Here is a 23,827-nt window from a genome sequence, read left to right on the forward strand (position 1 = left end):
ATTCTCCAAAGATTCTCTTTGCTTAGTTATAAATGCATCACAAGAAGGGCAGGTGGAATGAGTGCTTTACTTGGCCTAGAGTAGGGTCTTTGGGGGAGTAGCTGTGATATGAGAGGCTTTAGGCCCATTCAGTCACATTTGCACAGCGCATCTGGAACTCATTGTCTTTTAGGCCACAGTTTCTTGGCTATGTCAGCATCTTTATTGTCTGGCTCAGAAACCCCACAATGCCACAAACCAGGAAGGGAAATTGGCAGCATGCAAATGACAAAAGGATTGTAGTGTATTAGGGGTTTCTGATATTCATTAATAATAGTGACTGAAGAAAATATGCCAACAGCTGATAATGTAAATTATAACTACAGGGTCATTCAGTAGTAATAAAATTATTTTTTTATTTTTTATTTTTATTATTTTTTATTATTTATTTTTATATTTTATTATTTATATTATTTTTATTTATGTATTTATTTTATTTATTCATTTATTATTTTATTTATTATTTATTTTATTTTATATTTTTATATTATTTTATTTTATATTATTTTATTTATTTTATTATTTTATATTATGTATTTTATTATTATTTTTTATCATATTTTATTATTTTTATTATTTTTTATTTTTTAATTTGAGATAGACGTTATTGCTACTTGTGTTTGATGATCTGTTTCTAAATATTGGGGTGCATGGTATTCTTTCAAAAATTTGCTGCAGAGATCCGCAGTAACATGGCTTAAAATGACCATTTATTTCCACTTAGTGAAGAGTCTAGAGGTGGAGAGTCCAGGATGGTACGCAGCCCAGTTCCGCGAGGTGGCCAGGGCTGGTATGATGCTCAGGGTCAGAGAGTAGTGGTTTTAAAACGTGTTTAATTTCTCAGCTGCTTTTTGGCATCTGTCTTCTCATCTTGATTCTGGATGCTTGTAAAACTGTTAGATTCTTTAAAGCTTCTCTTTGCTTGACTTACTGGCAACCAGCAGAATGTGGGGTTAGTGATGCTACATAACTTCCGAAAGTGAGGTCAGGAAAGGTGATACGGCTTCTGGCTTGTCCTCTGGAACACTTGCTTTTGGAGCCCTGAATTACTGCAAAAGCAGTTTGACTACCCTAAGGTCACCATTCTGTGAGACCAGTGTACAGGTGACCCACAAGTGATCTGGCTCACTGCCCCAAACGAGGGCCCCTACAGGTAGCATCCACCACCAGACAGGAAGATGCTGCAACTGATTCTAGCTCCCAACTGTCAGCCATTTTATGTGTCGAGTTTTACCAGCTGAGGCTTATACATTGTGGAGAAGACACAAAGTGTCCCCTTGTACTGGGTTTGAATTTCTGACCCATAGATTTCATGAGCATAATGAAATGGTTATTTTACATAGTTAAGTTTTGGAGTGGTTTATTACACAGCCATAGGAACTGGAACCACAGGTTCCTTCGGTCATATTGCTTTGCCGTCCTAGGTTGTTACCTTCACAGTGTTCTGAGATGTTTGGCCACCACATCTGCATTCCAGCCATCTGGACAGAGGAAATACCTTTCTCTGTAACGGTACTCCCCAGAAGTTAGCACAGTCCCTTCTGCTCACATCTTATTGGCCAGAACTTAGCCAGAGCATGGCCACATCTAACTCATGGAAGACTGGGAAAGGTAGTATTTATTCCCGATGACCACGCATCTAGCTAGAAATGAGGGCATCTGTTTATTTAAGAGAGAAGGATACACGCATGGTATACCTGATTAGACCCAATTCTTTACTTTGTACTTTGTAAATGCTATCTATTTCTCTTCTAGGAAATTTTCTTTCTTAAAGAACTCTCAGTAGCAGGTTTGCTGGAAGACAGGTTAGGTTAGGTTGGTTAGGATTAGAATCAGTTTAATAATAATAATCCTATTTCGGAAATTAAAACAACACTGACTTAGAATGAAGTTCACTTCTCTCTCTAATGTAAAGGAAGTACAGCAGGAAGGAGGCCAGGGCTGGCTAAGCTCTGTCTCATTAATACAAATGCTCATGATACCACCATCGCCAGCAACTTAGGCTCATTTTACCTTGTTCCTGAAACAGCCTTACGGTGCTGCCTTGAGGGGCAAGATGAGTGCATGAACTTTGTCCATCAGGTTGGCTTCCCAGCCAGTAGAGAGGAAGAAAGAGGGAAGAAGGGATAAGGCGTTCACCACCTGTCCTTCATAGAAAATTCCTGAAAGTTGCTGTATGATACTTCTGCCTTGACTTCATTGGCCAGGGTTTTGTCATTTGGCCACGCTTGCTGAAAGTAAAGCTGGGAAGGTGTAGTTCTTATTCTAGGCAACCATGTGACGCCATCAAAATCAGGATTTCTCTTACTAGGGATTATGGTGAGAGTCAGCAATAGTCTCTGCTCCACACTGTTAATTTGGAAAGAACCGTTTGGTTTGCCAGAACTTGGGCCACATTAAATGTTACAACATAGAAAATGCACCGTAAGTTTAAGAAAGTTTTGATTGACATCTGTATTCACATACAACTTTCAGCCATTCCTTCCTTCTTATTATAAACACTTGGGTTTGTAGGGACATCTGATGTTTATTAGCAGACTGCACATGGCTGTGTACAGATGGTCACTGTTTTAGCTTAAATTCTCAAAGCCCTTCCTGAAAAAGAACAATCCCATTTCTAGTGTAGACATAATAAGGCTGTCACCGTTTCTTGGGAGTCCAAAATTGTATTGTTTGAAGTTCCACTTCTCTAAAGGTATAGTTCCCGCCCCCAGGGGATTTTTTTCCCCATTTGTTCTAGAATTGAAATAGTCTGAATGATTATTTTAGCCATTTCTTGTACAAGACTGAACTGGTTGTGAGACAGTGATTCATCCCCGTACCGCATACAGCTGCTTATAAAGCTTTTGTCTTAATACTTCTCTTGAGAAAATACTGTGACTCTTTGTTGTGCTCTGAAGAAAGCAGCTTTTCTGCCCTGTTGAAAGATTTGATTCGTGATTAAACTTGGAAATGCAAAGGAAAGATTTTCTTTAATTTCATAACTGCTTTGGCTGTCTTCGTGAGTTCTACCTTTTCTGATCGAAAATTACTAGAGTTGAATCTGTTTTAAAGCTTCATCTGTGGTAATGCTTAGATGTGGTAACTTGAACTGTCTTTCCGTTGTTCTGACGCTCCTGGATAAAAATGCTTACTTCTGGGGTGCCTGGGTGGCTCAGTCATTAAGTGTCTGCCTTTGGCTCAGGGCGTGATCCCAACGTTCTGGGATCGAGCCCCGCATCCGGCTCCTCCGCTGCGAGCCTGCTTCTTCCTCTCCCACTCCCCCTGCTGTGTTCCCTCTCTTGCTGGCTGTCTCTCTGTCAAATAAAAATAAAATCTTTAAAAAAAGTGCTTACTTCTGGTAGGTAGCCTCCCTCCCTTCTTTTTCTCTGGGTATCTAGAAGTAACGATGTGGCTTCTGCAACCTTATTCTTCTGGGGAAACAAGATACTCTCACTTACTAGCGTCTTTATCTTCCTTTTTAGTACCTCTGCCTCCTGGGTGATGCCTCTTTCCTGCCTCATGCCTGGCACCGCTGATTCCCAAGTCAGCAACCAGTCAACGTGGGGCCCGTTCTTGTGGCATAGGCCATGCCCATCATTTGCTTGACTTCACCTTGGTTCTGCTGGTGCTAAAACTGTCTGAAGTCTGGCTGGGATGCTCAGTTGTTCCTGGCTCACATGATCTGCTCTCTAGCCCTTACTAAAGAGCCCCTTCTCCTTGCTAGGATGATGCCTCTGGCCAGTGCCCCAGCCAGACTCACAGGGACTTCTGTGTGTGGTCTGTTCCAAATAGAACCGAGGATGGCCCCTTCACAGGGTACTTAGTGCAGAGTAGGTCTAAGAGCCCCCTTGCCGTCTACATCACTTCTACATTACTGAATGCACCTCTTCCTCTCTACTGGGCAGTAGAAATGGTCTAGCCTCTTGACTTTATCTTCTCTCCCACAGTATACCTGTTTCGTATCCCACATATCCCTGTATCATATGTTCCTTTCAGCTAGTCTTCTGGCTCTGCTGTTACACTTGGAAGGGGACTCTCTTTTCAGTGTTGGAGGAGAATTCTGTGAGCTCCATGAGGTCCCTGATTAAGAGGAGGTAGGGATGGGGTAAGGAATAAAGCAATTTGTCAAGTTCTCTTTAGATAAATCTGTAGCATGGCTAGTAAAGTTATATAGTGTTGCTGAATGATCCTATTTTGCAAGTTAGAAGTGATTATTCATTTTTTTGGTAGCATTTCTATAATCTTTTTTTCCTTAGGCTGATGAACACTTTATGTCAAAAGGCAAAGGAGGATGTAGGAGTAATTTCATCATTTTAAAAAAAAAGATTTTATTTATTTATTTGACAGAGATAGAGACAGCCAGCGAGAGAGGGAACACAAGCAGGGGGAGTGGGAGAGGAAGAAGCAGGCTCATAGCGGAAGAGCCTCATGTGGGGCTCAATCCCATAATGCCGGGATCACGCCCTGAGCCGAGGGCAGACGCTTAACCACTGTGCCACCCAGGCACCCCTAATTTCATCATTTTTGAAATGTTATCCTACTACACTTGCTTTTAAGGTGTGTGAAAATTTTAGGCTTCTTACATTTGACATCATTGGAATCAGTCTCTTTGCTGGTAGTGTTTAGCAGGAATTTGGGACTTTGTAATCCAAAGACCTGTGTTCAAGTCCTAGTTACCAGCTAAGTGATATTGGAGAAATCAAATCACTCTCATCTATTAGTGCCTTAGTTTTTTTCATCTTTAGATGTGAATAAGTACTCGCTCACAAATATATGTGAAATAAAGTGGGATAATTATGTGAAAGCACCCTGCAGACTCTGGAGTGCAGTGTGATTTTACGAATACTAGTTTCCTCATCTCACGTTATGCCCATTCCCATTTGTGTACTTCTGCTACTGTTCCTTCTACCAAGTGTGTGCGTCTCCTCCTACACGTCCGCAAGTCTGCTGTGAGTACTCAAGATTACCCTGGTCGCGGGGCTCTCCATTCCCATTCTACGTGTGGTCAATAAAGCTTCCTATTTTGTGTCAAATATCTGTTTTTTATTTCCTCTGTTAAGTTTGAAATGCCTTCTTTCTTTCTTTCTTTCTTTCTTTCTTTCTTTCTTTCTTTCTTTCTTTCTTTCTTTTTAAGATTTACCCATTTATTTTGGAAAGAGAGAGAGAGTGAGAGCACAAACGGCAAGGGCAGAGGGAGAGAGAATCTCAAGCAGGCTCTGCACACAGCACAGAGCCTGATATGGGGCTCGATCTCACAACCCTGAGATGACCACCTGAGCCGAAACAAGAGTTGGACACCAACTGACTGGGCCACCCAGGTGACCCAGATTTGAGATGCTTTGATGGTAGAAGCTATATTTTATATACTTGTATCATACCCCACAATATCCCTATGTCTGTTCCTTTTAGCAGTTCTCTCTACATCTTGTATATTCCATGCCCTTTTGGGTATTTTCTATAGCCCTGAGGCATACTTTGGAGCTGAAAAAAATAGGCATTGGTTGGCCTTACTATAAGCCAGTGAAATAGAAAACATAATCCAATTATATTTACTTTATAATCCTTTTTCCTGTCTGATCCATTTCTGATTCTAGAAAGTACCTAACCTCTGAATAACTTGTAATTAGCTGAAATTATCCAGGACTTATGAAATAAAGAACATGTGTTTTAATTTAAATACTTTATCCATGTGTAGTTTGTTAGAAAATATTTTTAAGTCTTAGAAATTTTTCTTGCAACTATGATGTCATTTCATTTATTACGCTAAAATATTCATGTCTCAGTTTGCTTGAATCCAGAACTAACATATGTGACATTTTGATTTTGGTGAGCAAGCTGTATCTTCAGTTACTATAATTAAGTGGTCTCAGATTTCACGTACAGTTAGCTAATAAATATTCATGAGGCTGCCAGGAGAGTGAAGCCAGTGGTGAAGGAGATGGTCTGTATTCAGAATCCACTGAGCACATTTACTCTCAAGGCCCTGTGGTAGACATGCTAAAGTAAATTAAGTCTGGATGTCTCCGTTAAGAGCACAGACTCTAAAAAGAATGTGTTGTGCAGACCCCATCCACAGAAACAGAATTAAAAAAAAAATTGTGCAAAGTCAGATAAAAATTTACCTTTGGTATGAATGTCAGTGTGTTTTGCTTACACTTTTTAAAAGGTCATCATCTGCAAAAAAGTCACGTATTTCTTCTGCTGAATTAATTTCCTTTAAAAAGTTTCACTTCATAAAAGTTGTTATGTTTCCACCAGAGGTCAGTTGGAGTGGCCTATATCACTGTGTAATACTTTAGTTTCTTTCTCATCCCCATTGCTAAAAGAAAGGCTTATTTCTTTTTTAACTGAAAATTTCATTATCAGTAGTATTAAGTGGATTTCTAAAATGGTTCATGTAAACAGAAAGTCTGTTTTAAGAAGCATTACTGTCTTCTTTGCCCCAGGATGCATTTTGGAGCTCTGGGCATTTCACGGGCTCTGCTATTGCTTCATTACTGTAACTGGATAATCAGACTTGTTTTTTTTTTAGGGTAGTAATAACCTACGAGCAAGTGTCTAGTTGAATGTGTGGCCGTGATACATGTTCTGTTACTTCCAAACCTCATTTGGAGTGAGCTTGTGCTCACTCTTTTCATAGCGTCCTTACAAATCTTCTCCTGGAAAAATTGGTTGACTTAATTCAGAAATGCGTCACTGGAGGGGCACCTGGGCAGTGCAGTCGGTGGAGTGTCTGACTCTTGGTTTCGGCTCAGGTCATGATCTCAGGGTGGTGAGGTTGGATTCCGTGCTCAGCCCGGAGTCTGCTTTTGATTCTCTCCCTCTCCCTTTGCCCCTCCAGCTCACGCTCGCTCTCTCTAAAATAAATAAATAGATCTTTAAAAACAAAACAAAAGAAGGGTTACCGGAGATTTCCTTGAAAAATCTGCCGTCACTGAGGTAGTGTGAGATTTGCCGAAGCTATCAAGGATGCTTCTGATGTTGCCGTCACTTAGATTGCCGTAAATGTTTGAGATGAGCGCATTTCGGTCCATCACACAGCATGACGAGGAGCTACCATTTTATGCCGAGCCTTCTCTTAGTTGCATGACTTTCAGTATTATTTTTTTCTTTTTCCAGCCTCTCTACAAGTCTTTGAAATGGCTGGTATTTTCTCCATTTTCTCCATTTGAAGAAAATAAATCTTAAGGAGTTTTACTAACTGGCTCCTACCCACAGAGTTAGTAGCACAGTGGGGATTTGAGGCCAGGTCTTTCTGCCTTTAAGGTTGGTGTGCTCTAAACTGCCCCAGTGAGGTCGTAAGCTAAACACTTATGTGTAGCTATTTCAAAGTTCTGTTTCCTCTTCTCTGTTGTGTTGCTGATGGAGTCCCCCATTCCTTAGTGTGGCTTTTCTCTACAGACCTTTTTTTCTGGCCTAACCATCCATGATTCTTCTGTATGCATCACATACTTTGTCCCTGCCTAGTCACCTTTAATTCTCTCCTAGTTTTGCCTTCTGTCCCTGATCTATTTTCTTTGCATACCCTTTTCATTCTTTCCTTATACTCTCCACCTTTCCTGCCCCCCCCGCACTAAAAACATACACAAATATAAATCAAAGAGATGAAACAAAACAGATTAAGCTCAGCTTTATTCATAGTAGCATATATTGCTTATTATATTGGAATGTGTCCAACATCCATCAGCAGGTGAATGCATAAACATCCAATTAATGAAATACCTCTTAGTAATCACAAGGAACGAATCATTGATCCATGCCACAACATGAAGGAATCTAAAAAATATTATGCTGTCAGAAAGAAGCTAGACTCAAATAGACTCTATTTATGTGATACTGTAGAATAAGCAAAACTAATCGGACAGAAATCTTGGGATGGAAATCAGATTGCTTGGGTGGGGGGAGGTGAGGATGGATCGCAGAGGGCCACTAGGGGAATGGAAATGTTATATAATTTTTTTGGGTGCTGGGTATAGGATGCAAACAACTGTCAAAACTCTTTGAACTAAACAGTTAGCATCGGGGCGCCTGGGTGACTCAGCCATTAAGCATCTGCCTTCAGCTCAGATCACGATCCCAGGGTCCTGGGATCGAGCCCCGCATCGGGCTCCCTGCTCAGCGGGAAGCCTTCTTCTCCCTCTCCCACTCTCCCTGCTTGTGTTCCCTCTCTCGCTGTGTCTCTCTGTCAAATAAATAAAATCTTTAAAAAAACCAAACAGCATTTACTTGTTTTATTTTGTTAGTTAAACCTCGATTAAAAAAAAGAATCGGCTAAGCGCCTTTTGCACAATTCTGTTGTAGCTTATCACAAAGTTTTGCAGTTTGGCTGCTCAGTCTTCCTTGCTGGACTGAGGCAAGCTGTATGACTCATTACATTGCCCGTCTTTAGCGCTCGCCTGGCACTTAGTTGGTTCTCAAGAGATGCTTGTTGAATTAATGGACTGCTACCTTCTGAAAAAGCCTGGCTCATTAAAAAAAAAAAAAAAGATTGGGTTTGGAAATAGTAGGGCCCCCCCGAGATGTTTAATACATAGGGTATGTAAATCTAAGCTTTTTAGGAGATGCAATTCAAGCCATTACTAATGTAGTTACAGAGATTTGTATATTTAAAAAAATGGAGTTTGAGTCTATATTTTTAGTGGTTTGAGTCTTTTAGTCATTAGATAACAGGTGATGTCTGAAGTTTATTTTTTTTATTTTATTTTTTTAAAGATTTTATTTATTTATTTGACAGAGAGAGACAGCCAGCGAGAGAGGGAACACAAGCAGGGGGAGTGGGAGAGGAAGAAGCAGGCCCATAGCAGAGGAGCCTGACGTGGGGCTCGATCCCAGAACGCCGGGATCACGCCCTGAGCCAAAGGCAGACGCTTAACCGCTGTGCCACCCAGGCGCCCCTATTTTATTTTTTAAGATTTATTTATTTATTTATTTGAGAGAGAGAGAGAGAGCGAGAGAGAGAGAGTGCGTGACCAAATAGGGGGAGGAGCAGAGGGAGATGGAGAAGCAGACTCCACGCTAAGCACAGAGCCAGACTCTGAGCTCATCCCAGGACACTGAGATCATGGACTTAGCCGAAATGAAGTCAGACATGCAACCAGCTGAGCCACCCAGACGCCCCTGAAGTCTAAACTAACATTTCCTCAATGCCCTCCCCCCTCTTCTTTTGGAATAAGTTTGGACTGGACCAGATCCCTGAGTCACACCTCTGGCCGTAGGGGCCTTGCAGTTACTTCATTGTTGAAGTAAATTTTAGTTTACAAAGTTCATTTAAATAGCCAGTCAGAGGTTGCTGAAGGCTCGGTTGGTTTATAGCTAATGGGCCACATGGTGGTGCCCTGTTCTCTAAGGAAATTTGGTAGCTTGTCTCTTGGGGAAAATTCCTCAGTATTTTAAATGTCTGCCTGAATCTGGTAGTTCAGTTATAGTTCAGAGTTAGCCACACATGTTCAAAAGGACACCAGTAGCAGTAAGGAAAGGTAAGGTATAAGACATTTAAAAAAAATTTGTACAAATCGAGAGATTTTCAAAACAAAAATCTCACAAGAATGCCTGCTGTGCAACCCTCCCTTTCAATTGTAAAAAATTATATATATATATGAAAAATTGGAAGAAAATATTGATGTTGATGTCGTAATAGGCATTTTCATGTCACTGAAACTCGTAAGTACTTATTAAATGAATGCTTAATCATTTTGTGGCTATACCATAACTGACTTGATCATTTTTCTATCCTTGGATATTTAATTTTACATTTTTTCTATTAACAGATAATTAATAATCCCTTGGTAAGTATTGAGTTTATTATCAGACAATAATTGTACTTAATGTTGAAATGAATATTTTCTTATGTAAGTTGTAGTCTGAATTTTGGAGTTTCTGTAGGCGATATTCCAGAGCAGTGTAGCATCAGGAGTTATGAGTGTGGATTGTGGGGCCAATGGCCTTGGTTTGAATTCCAGATTCTCCACTTATCAATTTTCTGACCCTGAACAGATTACTTCCCAGTGCCTCAGTCTCCTCATTTGTAAATTAAGAATAATAACAGGGGCGCCTGGGTAGCGCAGTCGTTAAAGCATCTGCCTTCGGCTCAGGGCGTGATCCTGGTGATCCGGGATCGAGTCCCACATCGGGCTCCTCCGCTATGAGCCTGCTTCTTCCTCTCCCACTCCCTCTGCTTGTGTCCCCTCTCTCGCTGGCTGTCTTTCTCTCTGTCAAATAAATAAAATCTTTAAAAAAAAAAAAAAAAAAAGTTCTAAGATCTTTTTGCCTGAAGAGGAATTCAGCCTCAGGGAGAAGTCTCCTGGCACTCCACACACTTATTACTATGTGTGTCTTTCTTTCTGCTCATCAGCGCTTATGGGTGTGGCTCTGGGAAGGGGGTGCCGTTGTGATTGTGCCAGAGCCCTTCTGGGATGAATTGAGGTCACCTGCTGTGTGGCTTCTGAAGCCCACTGGGGCACGGATGGTGCTGCTGTAAGTGAAGCGGTTGCCCCCCAAGCTGTAGACTACATTTAAATACGAAATTTTGGGTGGGAGGTAATCTCATAAAACAAGCCCAGGCTGAAATTTTTTTCCAGTGGTTCAGAGTGGTTGTCTTGGGTGTTCCTCACCCTTTATCCCTGCTGCTGACTCACTCCATGACTGGCCTTGTAGTAAAGGAGCGAAAAGTATTGTGCTTGTGAATCACCCCGTAGTTCCCTTCAACTGGAGAAATGTAGCCTCATAACCTGAAAAAATACTCAAATCCTTGGTTAAAGTAAAAGGGATCACAACTGTATGAAAGAAGTTACTAAGACTTCTAGATGTCAATTATACCTCTGTTAAAGAACGAGAACTCTAGGTCGCTCTGTTTCATGAAGAATAAAATTTGTTGGGTGAATATTAGACCACGTATTAAGTTACTTTTGGTTTTGTTCTTCGGGCCACTGTGACAGATTCATGGTACCAGTCAATACTTATCAAGAAAGACTGATTATATTCAAGGTAAACAATAAGAATGTTCTATTGTGCAATAACCCACCGTCTCTTACCAGAGAGACGCAAGAACTCCCAAGTTCTTGTTTTTGTCCCTTGTATTGATTTGCTCTATCACCTTGAGAAGAATTCCGGATTTTTCTCTTTTGCTGGTTCACCAAATAGTGAGATTTTATGCAGTTCATTTACTGAATAAGGGATTGTTTCCTCAGTAACTGAGGACATTTTATTTTTCTTTTTCTGGAATTGATATGATAAGAAATTAAGGCACCAATTTATCTTATGTCTTTTCCTAGTTTCCTCGATTCTGGAGAGTGTATGAGTTTGAGTCTCCTTGTGTCTTATTCCTACTAGTAGAAAGCAGAAAGGGCATTAGAAATTCTGGGTCACATTCTAGCTCCGCTGCTTCCTTGCTGGGAGAAACCTTGGGTTAGATTAAATCCTTTGAAATTTATTTATTTTTAATGAGTAAAATGAAGGTCATGATACATAAATACGGTATTTGTGAGATGATGTGAAATCCTATAGTACACAGCATAGTAACTTTGACATGAGTGTGATGCTTGACATTTGTTGCTTTACACATATTTGCTAACTGAATTAAAATGATTAGGGGGTCTACTCCTATCATATTTATACTACTATCATCTTACTTAGTGCTTATATTAATATATGTATTAGGTATCTAGTAAGGTACCTGGTAATGGTTACTCAATTTTACAGATGAGGTAACTTGAGTTAACAGAAGTTAAATCATTTTCCCAAGCTGAAATTGTTTGCTAGTGTTGATGCCAGGATCTGGACTCATGTTTGTGTAGGCCCCTTACCGTTGCCCCAACTCCTAAGTGCGTTCTCTCTCCTTCCCGCAGCTACCTTCATAGCCTACCAAATGGAGCACATGAACTATATAGAGGAAAATTCCTTTTTATTTCTTTATGTTTTAAAATCTAAAGGCAGGGGTGCCTGGGTGGCTCAGTCGTTAAGCGTCTGCCTTTGGCTCAGGGCGTGATCCCGGCGTTCTGGGATCGAGCCCCACATCAGACTCCTCCACTGGGAGCCTGCTTCTTCCTCTCCCACTCCCCCTGCTTGTGTTCCCTCTCTGGCTGGCTGTCTCTCTCTGTCAGATAAATAAATAAAATCTTCAAAAAAAACTAAAGGCACCTGATTACTTAATAAACTTACATAAGCATATATTATCTAATTAAGGTATTGGTTGGGACAGAAAATATCATCAGGGAAAGAGGAAATATTCTTTCATAAACCAATAAGTCATACAATTTGAAAGAAATCTGAGAACACTATATGCATTCAGTATAATTTGTTGTTTATATTTTTCTCTGAGCTATTGGACGTCTTAATTTTTGAGGTTATCTAAGATTGATTTGAATTTTAAAGTGAGTGGTTCTGTTCTCCTTCCATATGGTAGTTATAATTGTAAAAATTTTCAGAACTAAAGACTTTAAAACCCCACACGATCTCAGGTACTCATAATCTTATTGGATTTATCTCATATATAAATAGTGGGGAAACAATGTTCATTTGCTCTGTTTTCATTAACTTATCTATAATAACTATGCCTTTTAGAATATATTCTTAACCAGACCTCTGAATCTTAAAGAAAGGCCAAGATTGAAAAGTCTAAAAGAACTGTAATTTCTGTAAGTTGTTGAACACAGATAAAGAATTGCAGAAACTTTCTGCCCTTCACAGTGACTCAGAACAACAGCGGTTAGATCATAAACAGTTCTTAAATGTTGTAGCAGTGTAACTGTAATTAGAAGGTTCCTTATGCTTCAGTGTTTTTAGTGTGCTCCGTTGGAGAAAGTAGGTTAAAAGCAGATTTTAGGTGTTTTATATTGCAGTTCTTGACCAGCGAGAACAGACAGCAGTAAACTTTTCAGAGCAGAATCCAGGAAGTACTTCTGTTCCCAGCCACGTCTGCTGTGGCTCCGGTACTGTGGCTCCTCGGCCACACAGCCCCTGTGCTGGCCGGAAAGGACCAGAGCTGGTCGTCGAGTGTGGGGAGTGGTGGCAGCCGGGGAGGAGCTCTACAGAAAAGCACTTGTGTGGAGAGATTTACTCTCTTTGTTCTACATCATCTATGCCTCAGCTTACTTAGCACATTCTATGCTTGTCCTGCTTCTGGATTCCTGATAGAGGAGAGCAGAACCATGACTGTATTTTGTGCTGTGGCAGTTAAACTTCCAACAGGGGTGCCCTCCGAGCGGGATAATGTCTAAATATGTTCGCAGTTGTTGATTCTCCTTTCAGAGACTTTCTACAGCCTCATCATTTTATATCCCAGCATGGGCAATCATCCTCTGAGAAGGTGTCACCAGCTGATCCTCCCCTTCTCCCACCCTCTTACTCCTCTCTCCCCTTGTCTCGCCCTTCCCCTCTCTCCCCTGCTCTTCCTTTCCTCCTGCAGTCAGCGGCCTAAGAGCAGCCTAACCATACCTGAAGCGTTTAGCTCTATCTTCAGATCGGAGTGGGGGTACTCTGACCTGTGACTGAGTCTTTTTTCTATGTCTTCTATAGAGTCTGTCAGAGTATTGAATAAAAAAATGAATAAAAGAATTCGAGATACCTTTTTTCCCTCACAGTTACTATTCACAATACACAAAGGCATCTTCCTTGTAAGAGAGTCACTCAGTGTAGAAGTATGAAGAATGAAGTATGCATTATATCAAACTGATCTCCACTCCTTCCAGCTTCCGCCCTCTTCTGATGAAACTGCTCTTTCCAATTTGATGCACATCTTTCATATACATTATTTGCTTTTTTTCACTTAACTGTATGTCTTGGAATCTTTTACATGCCACTATGTGCAAGGTTTCCATTATCGATATTCTGTAGGATGGGTGACGTATTTCCCCGTGTCTTTGTTGGCCATTTGCATTCCTTCTTTTTGACTTGGAGACTCATATACTCAAATCATTTGTAATTGGGGAGGGGCTGTCTTTTTTCCTACTGATTAATAGGAGTTGTATTTTGGATGTTCTTGGTGTGTATTATATAGTGTATATTTTCTTTCAGTTAGTCATGCTTTATTTTTAACTTCATTTATAGTGTTACTGTCACATCAGTACTTTGTCACATTTGTTTGCCTTTAATTAATTAACTAATTTTGAGAGAGAGAGTGTGAGCATGCATTAACGGGGGTGGGGGGATGGGGAGAGAGGGGGAGAGGGAGAATCCCAAGTAGGCTCTATGCCCAGTGTGGAGCCTGACACGAGGCTCAGTCACACAACCCTGAGATCATGACCTGAGCCAGAATCAAAAGTCAGACACTTAACTGAATGAGCCGCTCAGGCACCCCAAATTTGTCTGCCTTTAAAAAATTTTTTGTCTGCCTTTATATGTTTGTATTTTTTGGGAGGTTTTGTAACTTGTTTTGAAACACTCTTCCTACCCAACTATTTTTAAAGCACAGTTTTCTGTATTTTCTTCTAATGGTTTCATTTGTTTAAAAAATTCTTTCACTCTTAGGGTGCCTGGCTGGCTCAGTCGGTAGAGCATGTGACTCTTAATCTTGGGGCTGTAAGTTTGAGCCCCCATTACTTAAAAATAAAATCGTAAAATTTTTTTCTCATTCTCATTTCTAATATTGTATAATTTCTTTATGTACTGCCAGATAGTGTAAGTCTGAAGGTTTTATTATAGCTATATGTTTAAGATGTGTTGTAAGTTCCATGCTTATCTTGAAATATCTCCTTTATAAATTATGTTCATTTCTTGGCAGAAGGATTAAGGATTTTTGAAAATGTAAAGAGCTTCTTTATGAAGTTATGCCAATAACTCTTTTTTTAAATGTGGTTTTTAGCCATACTTACTATCTAGCACAGAAGCAGTAGACTAGCTATGCTGTCAGCAAGGAGGGATTGCAACAGATAGTAATGTCAATTTCATTTAGATTCAGATGTTAACAAATAATGGTCATAAAAAACAAAAGCTGATATTCATCAACATTGGGAATTTAAATTGATAAAGCTAGTAATAAGAAAGGGATAACCCTAGAATTTTTTTTTTTATCCTGTCATTTCTTGTATAGGAGGAAGAATTCTTTTTAAGCCCTGAGGAATTCAATCTTGAAAATGAAAGAACAGAGACTGTCTCAACTATAGTCTTAAAGTATTTCTTTGTATCATGCAACAGCGTGAGCATCTCCTGTTATCAAAATTAATTAGAACAGAGGAAGAACAATACTCCTGATTGGGAGATCAGGTATAGGCTTGAAGTATATGGGACTTTGCATTAGTGACTAAGAAATTAGTGGGAAATAACACTGGTATACCCATGGAGTCCTCGACTGTGTTGCAGACTTTTTTTTTATGATGAATAATTCAATGACATGATTTTGGTGGGATTTTCCTAATAAGAATCCTGCTTTTAACAAAACAGGGGCAGAGGGTAGATGCTGTGGCGAAGGCTCAGAAATGTTAAGTATCTTCCTTTAGGTCTGTAGTCCCACAGAGCTGGGTCACACAGATCAGCAGGGGAAGGTTGGATTAGTTGTAGCTCTATAGTTATAGAAATAAACTATAATGATTTCTGTGGGAATATTTGGTAAGATTTTTCAATTAAAATGGGAGCAGGGACTCCCTTGCTCCTAACCATGACACCTACAACCTCCAGTCACAGATGATGTCGGCTAGAGCCCCTGTAGGTGAGGGTCACATCAGGTGGGCAAGGGAGTTGTTACTAGGGTGAAGGACAGAGCCCCTAGTGGTGATTGGGTGCAGGCTGCCAGCTCACAGGTGGCCAGAGGTGGGACTGGCCCCGGGGAGGGAAAGGGGTGGTGATGTGCGTCAGGTCTGATCCATTCTCACCCAGCTCCCTGCTCGTCAGCTCTACATTGTCATCAGTTTCAGGTGGAATGAGATTAAAGATCCCATTTAGGCTGTGGAATTTTAGGCTGGTTTCTTAATCTCCCTAAATCTTGTTTTTATATCTTTAAAATGAAGAGGTACCATCCAGCTCAAAGAATTGTGATTGAAGTGAAAATTTTTGTGAAGTGTACATAAATACTTGATGGTGGAATCCCCCCGAAGGATATGTGTCTAGCATATAAAGTTGAGCTTTCTAAATCACCTTCATAGCATGCATATCAGGGATGAGTTAAACAAGTTCGGCTGGGTGTTGTTTTTTATTCCAGGGGAATTCTGCCTGGAGTGTTAGAGAATGTGATGAGCTAGTTCAGCAGTGAAACGTAACATCCTATTGGTATGACTCGGTGCAAAAAAAGTTAGGAAATCAAAACTCTCTTTTTAAGGGACTTCGTATGAACTGCTTAAAATTAAAAGGAGAAAGATAACTTAGGTTTTTTTTTAGTAATAGTTGTATTATCTTGTACAAAATAGTGCAGGAGGCTGGCTTTGCTAATGTTTGTTTAAAAGGGGGAGTTGACTAGTTTTCAGCTTGCAAGTGGGAGTGTCTAGTCAGTGTTTTTCTTTCTACATAGAAAGTTAACAGGACTCTGACACATCAGAGTTTGTACGGAAAGTTTAGGGGACTGTTGGACACATTTCTCGCAGAATGATGGGGCAGCTCATGAGGAATGATCAAGATTGGAACGCAAAGCTGGTGGGGCTGATGTGCTGTATGGGTTAGTAGTTTGACCCGTAATATCACTTTCATGTTTTCAGACCTGAGAAAGGAAAGTTGCCTTACCTGTGTTGGTTTGTGTGGCGGGAGTTTAGCAGGCTGCGAGCACCCTTCAGAAATCTGGACGGGCTCACATAACTTCTGAGCCTCCCTGGAGGGAACTTTCACCCTCTTGTCGTACATAGCATATGTGTTTAGATAATCCTAATATTTATTTTACGTGTGATACTAAGTGGATTTAATTTCGAATGGATTTTCCTGAAGACCAGTCAGCAGAGGTTGTTATAATAGTAATCAGTGCTCTTTTTGCACATTTGTTTTTTCCAAATGCTGTTATTCTTTGCATTCTGTGTCATTTCATATTTTCAGCCAGGTTGTACTTTATAAAGTGATCATAGATGTATATTTTTACTTGGAACTTACTCTGTAAATGAAATAATTTTCCAAAAGAGGAATGTTCTAAAACTTCGTTCAGAAAAATAACTGGATAGTCTGTAAAACCAGTAAAATTGGTTAAAATGTCAGGAATGGTTTTCCCTTTTTGTTGTCATAGCAACATTGCCCTAACTATAAATCTCAGTGTTAGACATCCCTTACTGAAATGAAATAAAGAACCATTATGAGACTTGTAATTGGAAAATTTAGATGGTGTAATCTGGAATACTTCCTTTCGAAATAACTTCCTTGTGAAATAATGCTTATGGAAAGTGGCAAATCACTGTCTCCCCAAACTTAAATTATTCCCTGATCGTAAGTGGCTTTCCTGAAGGAACTTGAGGCCCTTAAAGTCCACGGTACCTCTTCCTCATTGTTGTAGCACTGTGGGAAGCTTCTAGTGCTGAAGAACCTGCCTTGTTGTACTCGAATGGGAGTCATGTAGGTTGATCATGGTTTAAAAGAAAAGGTTTAGGTGTTACTGTTAGGGAAGAGTATCAGAATTTATGAAATGTGTGTGTTATTTAGTTAACTTTACTTCTGGTACCTTACTCATGTCCTTTATCTGTGGGTCATAATTCCCAGGTATGTTACCTCAGCATTACCTGCCAGATATTTAGCTTCCATCTTACATTTTCAGCACTGGTTTTGAGCCTCTAGCAGAAACCATCACATCCAAACCAAAATGATCAAAATAACCTTTTTAGAGTTGTATTATTTAAGTGACTCTCTCATCTGTACCAGGAGTAAATTATTTGTTAAATCACTATTTTTTTTATACCATGTGGGTAAGAAATTAATCGATAAGTGATTTTTTTAGAACATGTTCTATTTTTTCATATTCCTTAAAATAGAGGACCACTTTTTATTAATTTATAAAATAGGAAATGTATTTTATTAACCATTATGTGCCAAGAGAAGAATTTATATAATATACATGATTATGTACATAATTACGTGTATATAACATATATAATTATATATAACATATACATATATTAAATTTAATGAGGCAGAATAAATTTGTTTAGAGTTTGTATTACATGATAATCCAAAAAATTAATAAAATTTTGGAGAATAGTTACAGGAATGCCTTAATCTCATATTCTGTAACATGATATGAAAGCTGTCTATCCTTGAAATACGAAGATTTTTAAGTAACACATTTTAATTTTTTTTCTTGTTGATTTAAGATTAGGGTCCTAGGTTATTAATTGGATGGGAATAATGTGGATATTGCCTAAGAAGTAATATTTTTTTTATTTCCCTATTCTGTTTTCTTTTTGCTGGAGGCTTGGAAAAGCAATGCCGAAAAAGGTGATATGAGTACTAGACTTTGGTGCAGAGGTTTCATTGTTTGCATTCGTTTGTCCAAAGTTCACATGGCACAGCTGAGCGGGATTCTTCAGCACCCTGTCTGTGGTTGAGATGTGTTCAGCACTTCCCTTTGAAAGATGACTGTATCTTTGGGGTAAAGGAAGCAATGCTGGAGGGAATCACAACACTTGGGTTTTAACACAGGGCTGGCTTCTGTTTTGCTAATCTACTTATTCTCCTGCAGGTCCCATTTGACGGCCCTGAGCAGGGTTGGTCTTTTTCTCATTTGTGCTTGCTTACATGGTGAATGTCGCATCGTTTGCTCAGTTGGCATGCTTATCACACTGTCTTCATGTCAGGTGCCCTCTCTAGATGATGAACTCTGGAGAGCAAGGGCCAGTACACTTTCTGCCAGCATGGTGGTCCCAGTACCACTGTGGTCCTGGACGCATCACACGGCCTGATAGATGTGGGAATGAATGAGTAAATGAGGGATGTATGGAATCTACATTTTATCAGTAAATAGGACTAGTAGGTTGCTTCTTATTCTTTGTTCTTGCCTTATGTACTAGTAATTTAGGTTCATTTTGAACTCTTTAGGAATGGCAAGGCTCAAAGGTGTTTAAGATGCTGTTATTGCTTTAAGAGATAATAGTAGTATATCTAACTCTATAGAGTTCAGTTGTCCTTTTTGAAGCATAATTAATTCACATTATAGGTATTTATTTGTTAAGTGCATGAAAGCACTATAACATCTTCTGTGGGGTAGGCCAAGTTGAGTAAGGTATAGATGATACCCTAAAGGGGCCAACAGAGGAATTAATACATATTTTGTGGATGATAATGTTGGTTAACAATTATTTGATATCATTGTTCTTGGGGAGACTTGTGCCTAGAGATTTTACATTGGGAATTAGTGTGTTTGTTTTCTCTGGGCAAATACCTAGAAGTCCAATATCTGGATCAACTACCCTATGGTAGCTCCATTTTTAATTTTTTGAGGAATATCCATACTGTTTTCTATAGTGGCTGTACCAACTTATATTCCTACCAACAGGGTACGAGGGTTCCCTTTTATCTACGTTCTTGCCAGCACTTGTTATTTCTTGACTTTTTGATAACAGCCATTTTAACAGGTGTGCAATGATATCTCGTTGTGGTTTTGATTTGCATTTCCCAGATAATTAGTGATGTTGAACATCTTTTCATGCGCTTTTGGCCATCTGTGAATTCTACCAAACATTCAAAGACTTAATAGCTATCCTCAAATTGTTTCAAAAAAAACTGAAGAGGAGGGAACATTTCCAAACTCATTTTACAAGGGTAGCATTACTTTGATATCAAAACCAGACCAGGACACCACAGAAAAGAAAATTATTGGCCAATGTCCCTGATGAACATAGATGCAAAAATCTTCAACAAAATATTTGTGAACCAAATTCAACAATAAATTTAAAGGGTCATACATCATAATCAAGTGGAATTTGTTCTGGGTGATTTGATATTCACAAATCAATCAAACTGATACACTACATTAACAAAATGAAGGATAAAAATTATATTATCTCAATAGATGAAAAAAAGCACTTGACAAATTTCAACATCCGTTATGATAAAAACTCAATAAAGTAGGTGTAAAAGGAACATAGCTCAACATAATAAAGGCCATATATACCAAACCCATAGCTAACATCATACTCAACAGTAAAAAGCTGTGTGCTCTTAGACTTTTTTTGTTGGGAGTTTTTTGATTACTGATTCAATCTCCTTACTAGTAATTGATCTATTCACATTTTCTGTTTCTTCATGATTTGATCTTAGAAAATTGTATGTTTCTGGGAATTTATCCATCCTAGGTTTAATTCGTTGTTGTGTAATTTGTTCGTAGTAGTTTCTTAATGACCCTTTGTATTTCTTTGGTATTAGTTATAACTTTTCTTTCATTTCCAATTTTATTTATTTAAGCTCCCTTCTTCTTGGTGAGTCTACATAAAAGCTTGTGAATTTTATCTTTTCAAAGAACCAACTCTTAGCTTCATTGATTGAACCTTTTATTGTTTTTTTTAGTCTCTATTTCATTTACAGATGGTTCCTAACTTGTGGTTTAAATTAGATTTTTTTGACTTACTATAGTGTGAAGGTGATGCATTCAGTAGGAACTGTACTTTGAATTTTGATTTTTTTTTTTTTTTTTTTTTGCCCCTGATATGTGGTATAATACTCTTTCATGATGGTAGGCAGTGTCAGTTGCAGCTCCCAGTCAGGCACGCAGTGACACAGGTATAGTTACAACCATTCCATAGCCATAAAACCATTATGTTTTTCATTTTCAGTATAGTATTCAATAAGTTACATGATGAATCAACACTTTATTATAAAATAGGCTTTGTGTTAGTGATTTTGCCCAACTGTAGGCCAGTGTAAGTGCTCTGAGCATGTTTAAGGTAGTCTAGGCCAAGCTGTGATGTTCTGTAGGTTTGTTGTAATATATACGTTATCAATCTATGATATTTCAATCTCTGATGAGGTTATTGAGACATAACCCCATTATAAGTTAAGGAAGTATTTCCCACTCTGATCTTTATTATTTCCTTCCTTTTACTAACTTTGGGCTTTGTTTGCTCTTATTTTCTAGTTACTTTAGGTGTGAAGTTGGATTGTTTATTTGAAATTTTCCTTGTTTCTTAAGGCAGGCCTTGTATTGCTGTGAACTTTCTGCTTAGAACTGCTTTTTCTGTATCCCATAGATTTTGGAATGTTGTATTTACATTTTCATTTGTCCCAAGACATTTTTTAATTACTCCTTTGATTTTCATTTGTCCCAAGACATTTTTTTAATTACTCCTTTGATTGGTTGTTCAGTAGCATGTTGTTTAATCTCCATGTATTTGTGATTTTTGTTCCTGTAATTAATTTCTAGTTTCATACCACTGTGGTCAGAGAAGATGCTTGATATGATTTTAATCTTCTTAAGTTCGTTGAGACTTGTTTTTTGGTCTAACATTTGATCTGTCCTGGAGAATGTTCCACGTGTACTTGAGAAGAATGTATATTCTGCTGCTTTTAGATAGACTATTCTGTATACATGTATTAAGTCCATCTGGTAAAATGTATTATTTAAGGCCAATGTTTCCTTATTAATTTTCTGTCTGGATGATCTATCCATTGCTATAAATGGGTTGTTAAAGTACCATACTGTTATTGTATTGCTGTTGATTTCTCCCTTAGGTCTTGTTAATATTTGCTTCATATATTTAGAGTGCATAAATACTTACAACTGTTAAAACCTCTTGTTGGATTGACCTTTTTATCATTATGTAATGTCCTTCTTTGTCTTTTACACAGTCTTTGTTATAAAGTCTAGTTTGGCTGATATAAGTGTAGCCATAGCAGCTTTCTTTTCATTTCAGTTTGCATACAGTATGTTTTTTATCCCTTCACTTTCAGTCTGTGTGTGTCCTTAGATCTGAAGTGAGTCTCTTATATGCAATATATGGATGTCTTTTTTTTTTTTTTAAAGCCAATCTGTGTCTTTTGTTTGAAGAATTTAGTCCATTTACATTTAAAGCAATTATTGGGGCACCTGGCTGGCTCAGTTGGTAGAGCATGCAACTCTCGATCTTGTGGTTGTGAGTTTGAGCCCCATGTTGAGAGTAGAGAGTACTTAAAAATAAAAAGTTAAAAAAAATAAAGCTATTAGAGGTATGTATTTACTGTCATTTTGTTAATTGTTTTCTGGTTATTTTTGTAGTTCCTCTCTGTTCCTTTCTTCTTCTTTTGCTTTCTTCCATTGTAATTTGATAACTTTTTTTAGTGTTAGGTTTCGTTTCCTTTATCATTAACTTTTATGTATCTACTATAAGTTTTTGCTTTGTGGTTACTGGAGATTCATCTGTCTTGTTCTTTGTATGTAACAGTCTATTTTAAGTTGATAGTAAGTTGAGTTTCAGCACATTCTAAAAACTACCTTTTACTTTGCCTCCACCCTCATGTTTTATGCTTTTGATATCATATCTTACATATTTTTATTTTGTTTACCCCTTAACTTACTGTTATAGTTAATTTTACTACTTTTGTCTTTTAACCTTCACACTAGATTTACAAATGGTTAATCCACTACCTTTATATTTGCTTTCCCAGTGCAGTTTTTACTTAATGTACACATATGTTTTCTTGTTATTAGTTAGTGTCCTTTCTTTTCAGCTTGAAGAAGTTTCTGTAACATTTCTTGGAAGGCCAGTTTAGTGGTGATGAATACCTTTAGCTTTTACTTGTCTGGAAAACTCTTTATTTCTCTTTCAATTCTGAATGATAAACTTGCTGGGTAGAATATTCTTGGTTGAAAATTTTTTCCTTCCGATATTTTAATATATCATGCCACTTTCTTCTGACCTTCAAAATTTCTTCTGAAAAATCAGCTTATAGTCTTATAGGGCTTCCCTTTTATGTAGCAAGTGGTTTTTCTCTTGCTGCTTTTAAGATTCTCTCTTTTTCTTTAACTTTTGATCTTTTTCTTCAACTTTTGATATTTTAATTACAGTGTCTCTTGGTGTGGGTCTCTGGGTTCTTCTTATTTGGAACTTTCTGTGCTTCCTGGACCTGGATGTCTCCTTCCTTCTTTAGGTTAGAGAAATGTTCAGCCATTATTTCTTCAAAAAAAGTTTTTTGCCCCTTTTTCTCATTCTTTTTCTTCTCCTTCTGGGATTTCTGTAATGTAAATATTATTCTGCTTGATGTTGTTTTATGGGTCTCTTAATCTATCTTCACTTTTTAAAATTCTTTTTTTCTTTTTGCTGCTGTGTTTGGGTGGGTTCCACTGCCCTGTCTTCCAGGATGATCTGTTCTGCTTCATCTAGTTTGTTGTTGAACCACTCTGATGTATTTTTCAGTTCAGTTATTATATTCTTCAGCTCTGTGACTTCTGTTTAGTACTTTCTTAATATTTTCTATCTTTGTTGAAGTTCATCCATTCTTCTCTCAAGTTCTGTGAGTATCTTAATGACCATTACTTGAACTCTTTATCGGGTAAGTTACTTATCTCCATTTCATTAAGGTTTTTTCCTGGGGTCTTATCTTGTTCTTTTGCTTGGAACATATTCCTGGGTTCCCTCATTTTGCTTGTCTCTCTATGTTCATTTCTGTGTATCAGGCAAATCACCTACCTCTCCCTGTCTTGAAGGAGTGGTATTGTGTAGGCGATGGACCTTATCATTCAACCTTGCCCTAGCTCTTGGTTGTCTCTCAAACTTTTGTGATTGTTTAAGTGGCCTGCTTTATCCTTGAGAGGTCCCAGTTGTTGAGATTGTGTCAAACCCTGACAGTATTCCAAAGGAAGGGATCTCAGTCAGCATTTATTTTCTGGCTGATTGGAAACCAGACCCTCAGGCAGCACCTTTAAAAGTATGCAAATGTATACAGTCCTGTGGGACCATAGTCATAACCTCTCCTGGGCCTGCAGACGATGTCTTCTTGGCAA

At 38.5% G+C, this 23,827-nt stretch overlaps 1 protein-coding gene across 23 annotated transcripts in view; it reads left to right on the forward strand.

The window, feature by feature from the left end:
• The window catches only part of DST (dystonin), a 452,944-nt gene that overhangs the window by 178,483 nt on the left and 250,634 nt on the right, over nt 1-23,827 (forward strand). Inside the window, exon 1 of one of the 23 annotated variants that reach the window (XM_087856992.1) lies at nt 16,451-16,600. The exons of the other annotated variants lie outside the window; for them this stretch is intronic. Coding sequence (XP_087713118.1) covers nt 16,531-16,600 — 70 coding nt within the window. The 5' untranslated portion in view covers nt 16,451-16,530. Of the gene's footprint in view, nt 1-16,450; nt 16,601-23,827 lie in introns of those variants that run through there. 23 annotated transcript variants of the gene reach the window in all.

Source organism: Ursus americanus, chromosome 29 (assembly GCF_024610735.1).
Source record: "Ursus americanus isolate L20-20 chromosome 29, mUrsAme1.1.p, whole genome shotgun sequence".
In the NCBI taxonomy this organism is placed as follows: domain Eukaryota; kingdom Metazoa; phylum Chordata; class Mammalia; order Carnivora; family Ursidae; genus Ursus; species Ursus americanus.